At 29.2% G+C, this 13,658-nt stretch overlaps 2 protein-coding genes across 2 annotated transcripts in view; both read left to right on the plus strand.

Moving 5' to 3' along the window:
• Nucleotides 1-13,658, plus strand: part of LOC119829005 (COP9 signalosome complex subunit 9) — a 17,235-nt gene that overhangs the window by 1,549 nt on the left and 2,028 nt on the right. The window lies entirely within an intron of this gene.
• On the plus strand, nt 2,628-10,717 carry LOC119829012 (transcription factor Dp-1-like). Its single transcript, XM_038351369.1, has 11 exons — nt 2,628-3,034; nt 3,238-3,359; nt 3,709-3,757; nt 3,837-3,922; nt 4,047-4,225; nt 4,810-4,978; nt 5,777-5,989; nt 6,602-6,750; nt 7,471-7,553; nt 7,689-7,772; nt 9,159-10,717. Exons 1-11 carry the CDS (start codon nt 2,986-2,988, stop codon nt 9,317-9,319), a joined length of 1,344 nt encoding a protein of 447 aa, XP_038207297.1. The 5' UTR covers nt 2,628-2,985; the 3' UTR covers nt 9,320-10,717.

Genomic DNA, 13,658 nt, shown 5'->3' on the forward strand with positions numbered 1-13,658 from the left:
CCATAAACACTTGCAACACTAGAGGTTTTACAAGTGCTTTGCCGGCCTTTAAACTTGAATGTCCATGTCAAATACCATGGTAACAACAATACATTGAAATTATTAGTTAATGAGTGCAGATTTAATTGACATAAATGTCTTCAAAATAAAATAAAGTAAATCCAAACTTTTTAGACAAGAAGTGTTGAAAATGTATCTATTAAAGTAATCTACAACATTATTTTAAGTTACTTTATGAATAATTCAGCTGCGGTTTGCAGCAAACAGCTATGTTGAAAACTTACCACAGGTGTATTATAGTAAAGTCCAAATATCATGCGTGGTAAAAGTGGAAACACAACATTTTTAAAACATGCAACTTTTCCTCTAAAACTTTTTAAGTCCCAAATGGGATTAACAGTAAAAGCTTTAAAAGCATCTTTGAATGCAGATTCGTAAGTGAAGGTTTCCCAAATAAGTATGTGATTGTCCTTTGAAAATGTTGTTGGGTGGGTTGAATTGACATGCAATGAAGCATATAAGTTAAAGAAATCACAGAAATGGTGATACATATTCACAGCTGAAATTAAAGAAAACCATTTTGATCTCACATAACAAGTATAGAATATTTACAGAGCAAATTTTATTAACTTACTTGCATCTAATTTCATGATGTATGTTGGTTTTTCTATGACAATGTCACATTTGCCATCTTTTATGGGTCTTTCTGGTGTTTTTATAAAATTTACAAATTCAGGTGCCCAGGACTGTAATGCACTCATATGCTCAGCTTCTTTCATTAACCGATCAGAATAAAAATTGCAATGTCCACCTATAATGAAAAAAAAACTTTAGAGTTTATTCTTAGTTTAGTACCAATTGTTATTGGTATATCAAAAGTATTTCTTTTATATTAAATAATTGATTTTATAGTGCAATATGATTAACTTTAAGTTTTTCATTCACATTGGTCATTTTATAGAAGTCTTAGGCATTATGTTACATACCAATCTGACCAGGTCCAAGAATATCCATTTTATATCTTAAATTGTTTCCACGTCCAAGAAGGCCCGTAAAGTTGAGCAAGAGATTCCGACCTCTACAGAATCTAAAAAAGAAAAATACTGTTTGATTTTCATTTAATAATAAGTTATTATCTTTTAATACAAGCTTTGTGTAAAACTAGAGTGATTAATAAGCTAGTAAAGCAGATATTTTCATACCTTAAATATTTAGAGCACTCCAGAGAACTGTCATCAGGAATAGAGGCTTCACACATTACCATTAGTTCATCTATTTGCTCTTTTACATAACCTAATAGAAAAATTTAGATTATAAATTCTTATAATTTTAAAATGAATAAAAAGTAAACCAATTTGATGTTGCTTATATAAATATAATTGCCAACGGCGCACAAAACTAAAAACCCGACGTAATATCATCTAAGAAGGAACAGAAACTTTTACCATTTAAATAAAATAGTAAGTAGTCATAAAAATCTTACCAAAATCAGCTTGAGTGTAGAAAGTTTCATATTGAGCTTGTTTTGATTTAACCCAGCCTCTATGATCACCAGGACAACGAGGCCGTACATGATATGAATTTTTTGGATTACAATCTGTTTCATAGCCCCAACAAGCTTTCCTATCTAAAAATGATTTGTATGGGCAATTTCTATCCTTCGAACAAGATTCGGCAATATCAGGAAAAGAATTGAATAAATATACGAAATGTTCAGGAGGAAGATTTAAATCTTTAATATTTATCGAAAAAACATTAACCCAGAACAGAAATAACGTAAACAATTTTGTAATCATGTTCACTTTACTTAATTTAAATCTTATAATATCTACGAAATCACTAATATCACTAGAGACTTGAAATTTATCTAAAATACTTTTCGAAACATAATATGTAATCTTAATATTTGCATTTATATTATAAAAAAATTTTAAACTTCAAGGTTATAAAATTTATATAAAAGCACTCTGTGGTTACTGGTTATTAATGAAAAAGTAAATAGTCTAGAGTTGGTGCAATGAAAGAAGTCCCGTACACAGATAGTACATGGAAATGTTACATTTTTGTCGTGCGTTTCTCAGAGGTATTATATTTGATTGATGTGTAGGGGATTTTAGTAGAAGTCTAGCTTCAAGTTTGTAGGGCCCATCTAGAAAAAAAGCATTTTATGTACCAGTATATAAATGCATAATCTGTATATCTATATGTTTGATCAGATTCTTGATTAGAATTTTTGAAAAAAATTTCTTCGCGATAAAAAACTTGATCATTGGATTGAGACAAATTGTAAATGGTAAATGGTAATACAAATTAAAATTCAATTGAATGTTTGGTGCGATTGACGAGTCAATTTATTTATTTAAAACATAAAAAAAAATTGTTGATATTGATATTGTCTCAATTCTTTCTTTTCATCAAAGCGTTATAGGTATATTTAAATTATATATACTAAAAGTAAATAAAAAATATATGAATATGTTAATTTTAAGGAAACAGTTAAAGAGTTTTTTTACTTTAACGGTCGAATAAAAAACAAATAGGTAGACGTTTATTGTCTATGAATTTTGCCTTTGTTCTTCGACAGATGTCACTGTAAGTTTCGCGCCTTTTCCGGAAATAAATCCGGCGGGGCTTTCTGGTTTTGGGTACACGTGAACAGCGTCATCCAATCAGCTGGTAAATTTTAAGACCGGCGCCACTTTGTCATCAATGTTGTCCACAGTGATTGTTTAAACTTTTCATAAAACATTCAAATTAAACATATATTGTGACTTTGTTTTGTGATAAGTGGCAAAATCTTAGGGGCTAGGTGTTTTTTATTTGCAGTAGAACGTTGCCTACATCATTTTCTGACCTTCGAAATATCCCAAATTGTCGCCATTTTGACCATGCAAGTTAATTTGTTGTAGTTTATTTGAGTGTTTTACACATAATTATCATCATATATACGTAAATGGATACCTTATTGCATGGAGTACTTCGAAAATGTCACAGAAAAGTAGTGTAGTCAATTTTGTAATACATGACGCTAATGGTTAGTACATGATGCCGCCAAATTTCTCAATGTAATTGCCCAAGTCTTATTAAATGATGTTTACTGCTAGGTTAAAAAATATAATATTGTTACAACCAGGAACCAGTTTAAATCTTGCTCTATAATTGAGAATACTTTTCCTGCCTTTAAAACAATTTGCCTTTAACACATTCAACATAGGATTAAATTATTAAAACTTTTAGGAAAGCCTCAAATGGTTAAGGTAGTGCAAAACTCTATCAATCAACCTCTTACCGAAATAAAAATCAAACAAACCCCTGTGAAAATTTACAAGTTAGCTCAACCAGTAGAAGGAAACATTAAGGCAAGTTCCTGATCTTAATATATAGAAATTCTCAATCAGTAGGAATACAAGGAGAAATTAAATGAAATAATTTACATAATTAACATATGTTCCATTACTTTCTTTTTTTGATTTGTATTGAGCTTAAGTAGTACATCTTTAGTTTCATGTGTTGTTATGCTTATAGGTAGGAATTCCATATGATTCATTAGGGTATCCATAATTCATCATTTTATTGTACAATATTTACTATTCCAAACTAACTGCCAGATGTTTTTGTTCTTTATTATTATTGGCAATATATAGATGTGGAAGTTCAAGTATACATTTTATTTTTACAATGCTGTAAATTTGGCCCTATCTTTTACAGCCTCAAGCCCTTCAACCTATTAAACTTAGTGGCATTAAATGTACATCAGGTATGTTAGCTTATAAATTATGTCACAATATGAACTACAAGCAGTGTATGTAGAAATTTCAAAAGTTGATTTCTTTCAGAAAAAGTAGAAGAATCTCATACTATTTCTTCATTACAAGAAGTTGTTACATCTGTTGATCCTGACTTGAACTTGAAAAAGCCATTGGTGTGTAATTTTCTAATGCTTTAAATAAATTTTGAACAGAGGTGTTTACAAGGGGATAGTTAATTACATTTTCAATATATCCTTCTATAATTATGAATTTTTCTTAATAATTATCAATTTTCAGATAAAAGTACAAAAACCTTTTACTGAAGTAAATTTAGAATTTGTACCTAAATTAGTCCCAATTGTACGTAAAAGTGAATTGATAGTGAAAACAACAGATATCAAACAAAGTGAACCTTTAACTATGTCTCATGCATCCAGACGGCGACATGATTCAGATAATGATGCCCCAACAGAATAGTGAGTATTATACCATGTTAAGTGTCTGTTGTTCTGACTTATGTAAATATTTTCATTTGGCTGCTTTTTGTGCCACAAATCTTTTTTGTTTTAAGATGTTATTCAGTACTAGCTACTCAGCTAGGCAAAGTCCAGCTTGAACCAAACTGAGAAGTCCCATATGGTGATTAAAATTTGTAATGAAAATTATTTGATGTGCATCAATACTATAATCTGATGATCTGACATGTTCAGCACATGGTAAACAAATAGTGGGCATAGCTTAATTGATATTATTTCAGCAACTTTGATAAGAATTCAGAATTTTTTGAAAATAAAATTTGTTTCTTTCTCAGTATTAGGCTATAGATGCTTATGATTAATGCTATTAATAGGGTTAAACATCGTCAATATCTAGTCTAGTAATTTTTTAAATTATCTAATGCAAATTGACCTATATAAAGAACAGTTGAATTTATCCCAAAGTTGTGTACATATACAAAGATAACTAGTATGGTGATAGAACCTGTTTCATTATAAAAATAGTCAAATGGTCATTGATTAAGTTAATAATCTTAATTAAATGTTTCTTTTGACAATTAAAGCACAACAAAAAGGCGTAAGCATGCAGACAAAGTTGGCAAAGGATTAAGGCACTTCTCCATGAAAGTTTGTGAAAAAGTCAGGAATAAAGGTTTTACCTCATACAATGAAGTTGCTGATGAACTTGTCCTGGAATTTGCTACTGGAATACATGGATCATCTGATAGCCAAGTGAGTCATATTTTAATTTACCTTTATATCAATAATCTTTAAATATCTATTGTTGTTTCATGGACAGGATATTAAAGCATTTATAAAATATTATATGATATCGTTTTTAATTCTTGTGTAATATAAATTATACCTATCCCAAAACAATTATTATTTCTTTTACTTACCAATAATTAGTCCAAATATGTAGCTTGGCTTTGTTGCAGCTAAGCTTTGTTTCACTACACCAATAATCTTATTTTACAATGTTACAATAACATATATTACATGGTTTAAATAATTCTAATTTAGGTAAAACCATTCAATACTGCAAATTATAACTGATATGCTCTGATAATTTGTGTAAGATACAATAATTATTATGTTCTCACCATGTTTATTTCATTTATTACTAGCTTTCCACCCGCAGTTTCACATTTATGGACTACAAAATTTTGTACTTCATGAATTTTCGAAAAAGAGGAAGCATAACATTTACACACTTTAGATGCATAAAATTAAGCGTTAAAAATTTACTTGAGGAAACAAGCTATTTAGATATTTCTATTTCATTTTTAAAGACCTATCCAATGACACCCCATTTTGTTACATATTTACTTACAACATGTGTTCCTTCAATTTGGATTTTTAATTTATTTGTTCTTTTTATTAATTCATGCATAGCAGAAATAATTTGGTAAGAAAATGAAGATACTTGATAATTCCATCTTCTTCACATCACAAATTTAACCTAAGCTGAAAGCCTCTTAAGGGAAAATGTTGTGTTTTAATGTAATACAGAGAAACTTAACATTTCAGCAATATGACCAAAAGAATATTCGACGAAGAGTTTATGATGCGTTAAATGTTTTGATGGCAATGAATATAATTTCAAAAGATAAAAAGGAAATAAGGTGGCTGGGTCTACCAACTAATTCAATACAAGAATGTACAGCTCTTGAAAAGGAAAAGCAAACAAAATTGGAACAAATTCAAAAGAAAACACAACAGTTACAAGAACTTATATTGCAGGTAAGATATACTTTTCATATGATCTGTATAAAATTTTCAAAAATTTATATAAAACAAATACTTTAGGAAGAGGTTCACTAACTTAATACTTCTGAAATTAAACATAGAATAAAAAAAAACATTCTTATAACATTTACTGAGGTCTCATTATCTATATATATATATAAGAAAGTAGTGTTAGTAAAACTATTTATAACTTAAGAACAGATTAACCGATTTGGCTGAAAATATTTTTCTTGTGAGAGGTAGCTTAGAACCAGGAGATGGAAATAGGTAAGTTTTTATCCTGGAAATCCCATGGGAACAAGAACATGTCAGGAAAGCGTTCCTGCCACTATGCGGGCAAAGCCGCGGGCGGGAAGCTAGTATGCTATAAAACTAAGTCTTGTTTACACCTGTTCTTATATCTGAAATATGTCTAACTCAAAAACAAATCTTTATTATTTAAAAATACAAAAAATCATATCATCCCCTTCAGACATGAAATTTATAAGGTCCATATTTTTGCTTGGGGGCAAAAAGATTTTTATCAAGAATTAATTGCTTGTCTGAATAATAATTTTTGTGTAATGTGTTGTATATCTATTTATGAGAGCATGTATATTTTTTCAGCATATATCATTTAAAGGTTTAATAGAAAGGAATAAAGAAGCAGAAAATAAAGGCATAAAACCGTCACCATCATCAGCAATACATTTACCATTTATTGTTGTAAATACAAGTGATAAGGCACTTATTGATTGTAGTATCTCTAATGATAAGTAAGTATATAGATTAATAACATATTTTAAATTTACTTAAAGTAAAAGTAATAACTAGAAACGAAACTTATCAACTGGATATACTACCCATTGATGTCCAGGATGAATAGTTTTAACTGTGATCACTCTGACTGATAGAGATTTTATATTTTACTAGCTTTCCGTCTGCCGTTTCGCCCGCGTGGAATTTGGTTATATCGCTTTCATCTCCCTATTTCAACTCCTACCATTTTTTTCACGGTAAAAATTATCCTATGTCCTTTCCCAAGTTCAGTTCTACCTATCATACCAAATTAAAAAATTGGTTCAGTGGTTTAGGCGTGAAAGCGTAACAGACAGACAGACAGACAGAGTTACTTTCGCATTTATAATATTAGTAGCGATTTTACTGAAATGCTACTTTTTATTAAGTACATTCTTTATTTAATATCTAACCTTGTAGTAGGATTTCCATAAATAAGTAGTAGGTATATGAACAATAAATAAGTAGTACAAACTCACTTACGTAAATATCTAAAAGAATACATTTGATATGCAATTTATGTGACTTATGACTGTGCTTGAATTTTTTTCACTGACCTAAAGAAATAAAGATTAATATGTAATATTATATTGATAATCAGCTATTTTTCAAACAATCTATTATTCAAACTGATCCAGCAAAGCCAATATAATTTACCCTTTTTTGGGTTTGATTAAAAAAAATATTTTTTATTTCAGGACAGAATATATGTTTAATTTTAATAAGAGGTTCCAGATTCATGACGATATAGATATATTAAAAAGGATGGGTCTCTTATTTGGTATGTTTAATTAATATACCATATTCATCCATGAAACATTTTACTGTAATATCTTGGAAATTGGAAATCAGTTTAAGATCATTACATAAACACACCATTTAAATAAATAAAAAAATTGTGATGATTTTCTTTCAGGTTTAGATAAAGGAGAATGTTCAGAAGAAGATATAGAAAAAGCGAAAAGTATGGTTCCAAAATCGTTAGAATGTTATGTAGAACGTAAGTAAATTGTTATTGGCATAAACAGTATACCTATTGTTTAATATTTATTTAATGACATCTCAAATGAAATATTATTTCTATATATTTTTTTCACACAAAATAATAACTGAAACAATTATTTAATTGTTGAAAAAAGAATTAGAGCAATAGGATATAAATCTTTTCAACTTGACTTGAGTGATCATAAATAGACATTTTTATTAAACTACAAATGTCGTTTTATCTAGAAGAATCAGCAATTAACGGGCCTTGCTTCGCCGGTGCTACACTTTTCTCTCTTTTGTATACTATTTTATTGAGGTTGTTAATTATTATGAATACCTGTTTAAATATTAAGCAAGGATATATTCTAAAAATGAATAACCCATACAAGATATTAAAACTGTATGGTAAAAAACCCCATAGTGATAAAAAGACCCCATAATAATTTGATTCGTTCTTCTAGTAAAGTAGAAGTAAAGTAAAGGTAAAGAAGTGATCCATAAATTTGGTGGAAAATGTCATTCACCCACTGCATGTTGTTAGCCCATTGAGTACAATTATTATAGCGCAACTTTGCCTCATCACCATTATGCACAGATACATAGTCACTTGGGGTAAACTTAAAGGAAATAATTATCAATAAAGTTTTAAATATATTTAAAATAAACTTTTAAATTTTTAAACAATGTTCTTTTTATATATATAATATTTATGAAAATTTATTAGATTTAAGTTTTTTAACGTTTTGCAGTTATAGAAAAAGAAAATTAGGATATTTTTCCAATTACACTTGTTCAAAATTATTGATTGACCCTATTATCACTACATAGTATAAAGTAGTCGCTTCCCTCATCTTCTCTTATATGAAGGTATGTGTGTATCTTTAAAACTACACAACGGATTTTGATGGAGTTTTATTTAAAAGATAGAGTGATTCAAGGAGAATGTTTACATGTGTAAAACAAATTAAGAGAAGGACTTACGTGCACCTGAAAAGCCGATTATAAAGCAAGGCATTTTTTCCGTATTTTGATACTTAACCCCCAATTCTTATTTGAGGACAGCAATGCAGTCACTTCCTTGCGGAGTGGGTGCTTATGAGCGGCGTGGTTCGTCTTACACCAGGCGACGCGTCTGCTCGTTGCTAGCCTATACCATAAAACAAGCATATATTGAACTACTCAGTAATTCTTATTATAAGTAATTCTTTTTATAACTATATCTATACTTTTTGTACTTTTAGATCAAATTCTTACAAAGTGTTACAGCATGTTGTGTCAAAAATTAGAAGGGACAGTGCCTTTTCCAATAAATGATACTTCTGTATAAGAAGTTGTCTTAATAATGTCCGTTTCCAAACAGCAATTAATTTTAGTAATTTAGTATTTATAAATTTTTCAGAGATGGCAAGGGGTCTCAGCAATAATCTTTCAGATATTCTCGATGAGGAATATTTAGAAGAAGGAGTGGACGATGAAACATTAGGTGAAGCAGATGTTGATGATGATCAGGAAGCTGATGCAAATGAATACAGTGAGGACAGTAGTGATGTTGATGTTTAACAAAGTACTGTTGTTATATTTGGTATGGGATTCAGTTCAACAATATATAATTTTGAATCAGAAGGCGCGTAAAGTGCAGAATTATATAACAGTTAAATTTCATGTTGTATTTTAACATAATATAGGTGTGGAATTTATCATTTTGATAATAATATTTATTTGTCTTAATAATAATAATAAACAGTCAGAAAAGCAATAAAAATTATATATTATATTTGTTATGTTATCCAAGTCCAAATGTTTGACTAGATTTATATAATATGTGTCTGCATGATTAGCTACAACTGCATAAAATTGATATCTTAATTGATATTTGAGAGTCTAACTCAGGCAAAAAATGGGAATGTGTTTCGGAAAGATAAAATCAAATTTATTTATATACAATGATTTTTTTTTTTCGAAAACTAAACAAAATCATCACATCAATACTTAGTTATTCCAACAGCTGCTGATCTGGTGGTTCGCTCGATACTACTTCACGCCGATTCTCTGTAGTGGTGTTGTAACTTAACACTTTCCCTTCACCTTTCACTCCCCCCGGCTCGATGCGTGCATATGCCTTATTGGTTTCCTTATTAAATTTTATCTACCCAAGTTTAAAAATAAATTATTGGCAACACTAAATCCAAGAAGTCGCGCTGAGATTGCCCGCAAAAACTAACATGATATATATGAAATTACTTTTTTAGAAAAATTATTTATTTCTTGCAGCAGTGCATTTACCAAATGCTAATATAATGCAAAATTACCTCTCAACTTGCGACTTCTCATATAACACAGCAAACTTAGAAACAACTGTCTTTACACACTTGTTCTAATGAAAAGTTCAGACCCTATCCAAATTAAATTATAGGATTAGCTGTATCTAAGATTGACAACTGTTACAGTTACTGTACTGTACAGAAGCTTATTCAAAAAACAAAAGCTAAACGATTTATAGATATATATTTATAGGTACTTGTAATACTAATTCGATTCTATAGTTGCGAGGCAATGTTGTAGAAAATGAAAGACAGTTACCCAGTCTGACAGTACAGCCAATGCGCAGTATAAAGAAGCATATAGTAGTACACCGTCTTTGATCTCGTAGTAAAAACCGAATAGGTCTAAAGGCTGGTGCGGTTGCTGCAACTCGATATAAAAAAGTAGTATGTTATTTTTTATTTCTTATTACGATACCTATATTTTAGTTTATAATATTTGTTCATCTTTTATATTCTGCCGTAGCCGGCCAAATATCCTTTTCCTTACCAATCTTTCCATTTTATTGTTGTTAAATCCGTTTGTAGAGGCGAAAGTTCAGCAATCGACCTTACGCCTCTACGAATGTTTATGGGCGGTGATAAGAGCTTACCTAACTAACTTATTAGGTCATCAGCTTTATTGCCAACGATGACAAAAAAAAACGAAACCGAATTTGTTGTGTAATATATATAGAATTTGAACTTACTTTTGAAGAATTAATTTTAAAAGTGATGGGAGAAAAGAAATTGTTTATATTATGTAATAACAATAAATTTACGTTTGTTTGCGTAGTTTTTCGAACGGGTCAAGCACATGTTCATGTAGATTGTATTTTTTTATTTTCATCTCTGTTTCAATAAATTAAGTTGAACACTTGAATTTACATCTACTACCACGGAGATATTATGTTGTATATTACACTTCCAATTATGTCTCTCAACACACAATAAGATATTAAGACTCGCCGTCTACAAGAATTTGGGAATATTGATTTCGTAATGGATGATTTACATTGATTGACTACAAGGGTTGATTTATCGTATGTTGGCAATAAATTAAAAACTAAATTAGTATAAAATTCAAATACTTGTATTTTTCTCAATGTTTAGATAGACCATGAAATTATTGTCAGTTATTTGATGCAGAACTCAAATTTTTTATAAAATAAGCACCTTTATATCCTAATGAGGGGATATAGTGTAGTTTTAACTTTTATTATTGAAATAAAGGTACCTGTTTTATGTGTAAAATTGTATAAATGTTATAAAAGAATAAGAAACAGCAAAGTAGTAAATTTACACTGATGTTGAAACAAATCCATATTTGTTTATATGCATTGGTTGTATAATGTATTATGCCAAAATGCATTATGAAAATAATGCAAGTTTTATCATTTTTACCCTCCATAATAATAATGATGTGGGATTTTTCTAGTTTTAATTAATAATTTTAAGATACCTTATACCTTATTATTTTGAACTCTAAATGCTCAAGTCATTCTTTATGAAATTATATGAATTGTTGTTGACTGTTTCATTTGTAGATTTGTTCTTGTTCATTTTTTATGTTCACAATAGCAAATATAATAACTTTTTGGATTAACTTGATCTCAAATGAAATGTAGGACAAACACTTATTGAGGCACAGTATTTTTATGATATTTTTGGGGTATTGACTGAATGCACTAGCTGTTACAATGTACAAGATCAGATGACAAAACATTTTCAGCATATCTATCATTTATAGAATAGATTTCATGTTAAAAAGTATAAATAAAATAATTAAATATTTGTGTTGTTTAACTCTTGCCCTGAAACATTTGTTTAAAATTTTAAATATTTTATGTACTATTATTTTTGTGTCCCATGATACCACTAACACTAAGCTAAGTGCAAAATTTCATTAATTGATTTCCAATGCTATGTAATAGATATATATGTTATTTTTTATAATTATATATGTATGAAACTTAAAGGATATAAAATGAAATTTACCACATTGGACAAAAGTTTTAATAATCCATATTCTTAATTTATTTTAAAATTGAACACAAGAAGCAAGATTTTCAACAACAATCTGTAATAAAACTAAGTTGAAATGTCTTAACTTCTGCTGTTTAAATTAATAGCTGATGTAAAATAAAGGTTTTTACTATTGTTATTTTAAATCATCATCATCAAACAAATCTTCAAAATCTGAAAATAGAAAAAAATGTCAAATTGTATGTAATTCTCATAATAATTAAACATTGGTAATGACTTTTAATCTACCTACTATCTATAGGTAGGTTATACTTACACTTAATAAGGAACTTAAAGCCTTTACTTTGACAATTTAAAATTCATTAGGTAACATGTCCATCACAAGGTAAACTAATTAAAGTTCAGAATGTGTTATGGCCTATTTATTGCCATAATGCATCATTAGCATTTCCATTAGAGCCATAATAGTCATTTTGTGACGGAAATCTTTTATTTTGACCACAATTAATGAGAATTTTTGGTCACTGAGCATAACTAAATTATGAAAAATGAATAAAAAAAAAGATTTAAAATATTAGTGTGGCTGACTAAAATTTTGAATAATAATTTACTTACTACAAATTTGATAATACTGTACCATTAAAAAAGTCTCCATGTACCGCTTTTTCATTAGCAGCTAAATCCATTAAAAGGTTGGAAGGCCCACCAGCCTAAAAATATCAATCAAGTAAATATACATTTACAATTACAGGAATTTGAGTAGATTGCAATGTTATTTTTCAATAGGTACTGTTTGAGTAGAAGAGAGTGCTCAAAAAAATCCTCTTTGTATATTATTAGAATCCTACTATTCTACTTCCTATTCTACTAATATTATAAATGCGAAAGTTTGTAAGGATGTGTGTAATGGTTACTCTTTCACTCAAAACTATGGAGCCGATCGCAATGAAATTTGGTAGGTAGATAGCTGGGCAACTGGAATAACATATAGGCAACTTCTTATCCCGATATTCCTACGGGATACGGACTTACGCGGGTGAAACCGCGGGGCGCAGCTAGTATATTGTAAACATACTTCCTCTAAATCCATGTATGGTCCCACTCCTTCAGGAAACATTTCATCAGCGGCCACAGTGGGTTTCATTTTCTTACTGATGTGAGTTGACTCGAATGAATTATCCAATTTAATTTTCGCTACTTTTAAGAAGTATAGTTTAATATCTTTACGTGCTCTAGAAATATATATTAATAGACTTAATAAGTATCCTCCAGTCTGTATTAGCTAAAATAAAAGTTGATATTTGTACGTACAATATCTGTACAGTAAAGTAATTCCGATTTCAAAATGTTACATTCGCTCATAAAAACAAAATTCTTGATTTACGTAACAGCTTAATAATTATTATGACAGTATTTTATTTACGTTATGAGTTTTATTTTAATTTGAATACAAGCTTTAAAGCACAATGCCTATGATAGGTACACGAAAAAATTTGAAAACCTTACAAATAAATACATAATATGACATCGTATAATCAATTCAATTCAATTCTATTTTATGAATGGCAGTGCTGTGTTGCCACAATTTTGCCAATGTCACGTTGTGGATAGTT

Source organism: Zerene cesonia, chromosome 1 (assembly GCF_012273895.1).
Source record: "Zerene cesonia ecotype Mississippi chromosome 1, Zerene_cesonia_1.1, whole genome shotgun sequence".
NCBI lineage: Eukaryota > Metazoa > Arthropoda > Insecta > Lepidoptera > Pieridae > Zerene > Zerene cesonia.

Excerpts from the sequence above, each read along its gene's own strand:
- LOC119829012 (XM_038351369.1), top strand. The coding sequence starts at position 2,986 with ATGTCACAGAAAAGTAGTGTAGTCAATTTTGTAATACATGACGCTAAT. Across the intron at positions 3,035-3,237 it reads TGTAATACATGACGCTAATG|GAAAGCCTCAAATGGTTAAG; the intron begins GTTAGTACATGA and ends TAAAACTTTTAG. Across the intron at positions 6,751-7,470 it reads TGTAGTATCTCTAATGATAA|GACAGAATATATGTTTAATT; the intron begins GTAAGTATATAG and ends TTTTTATTTCAG.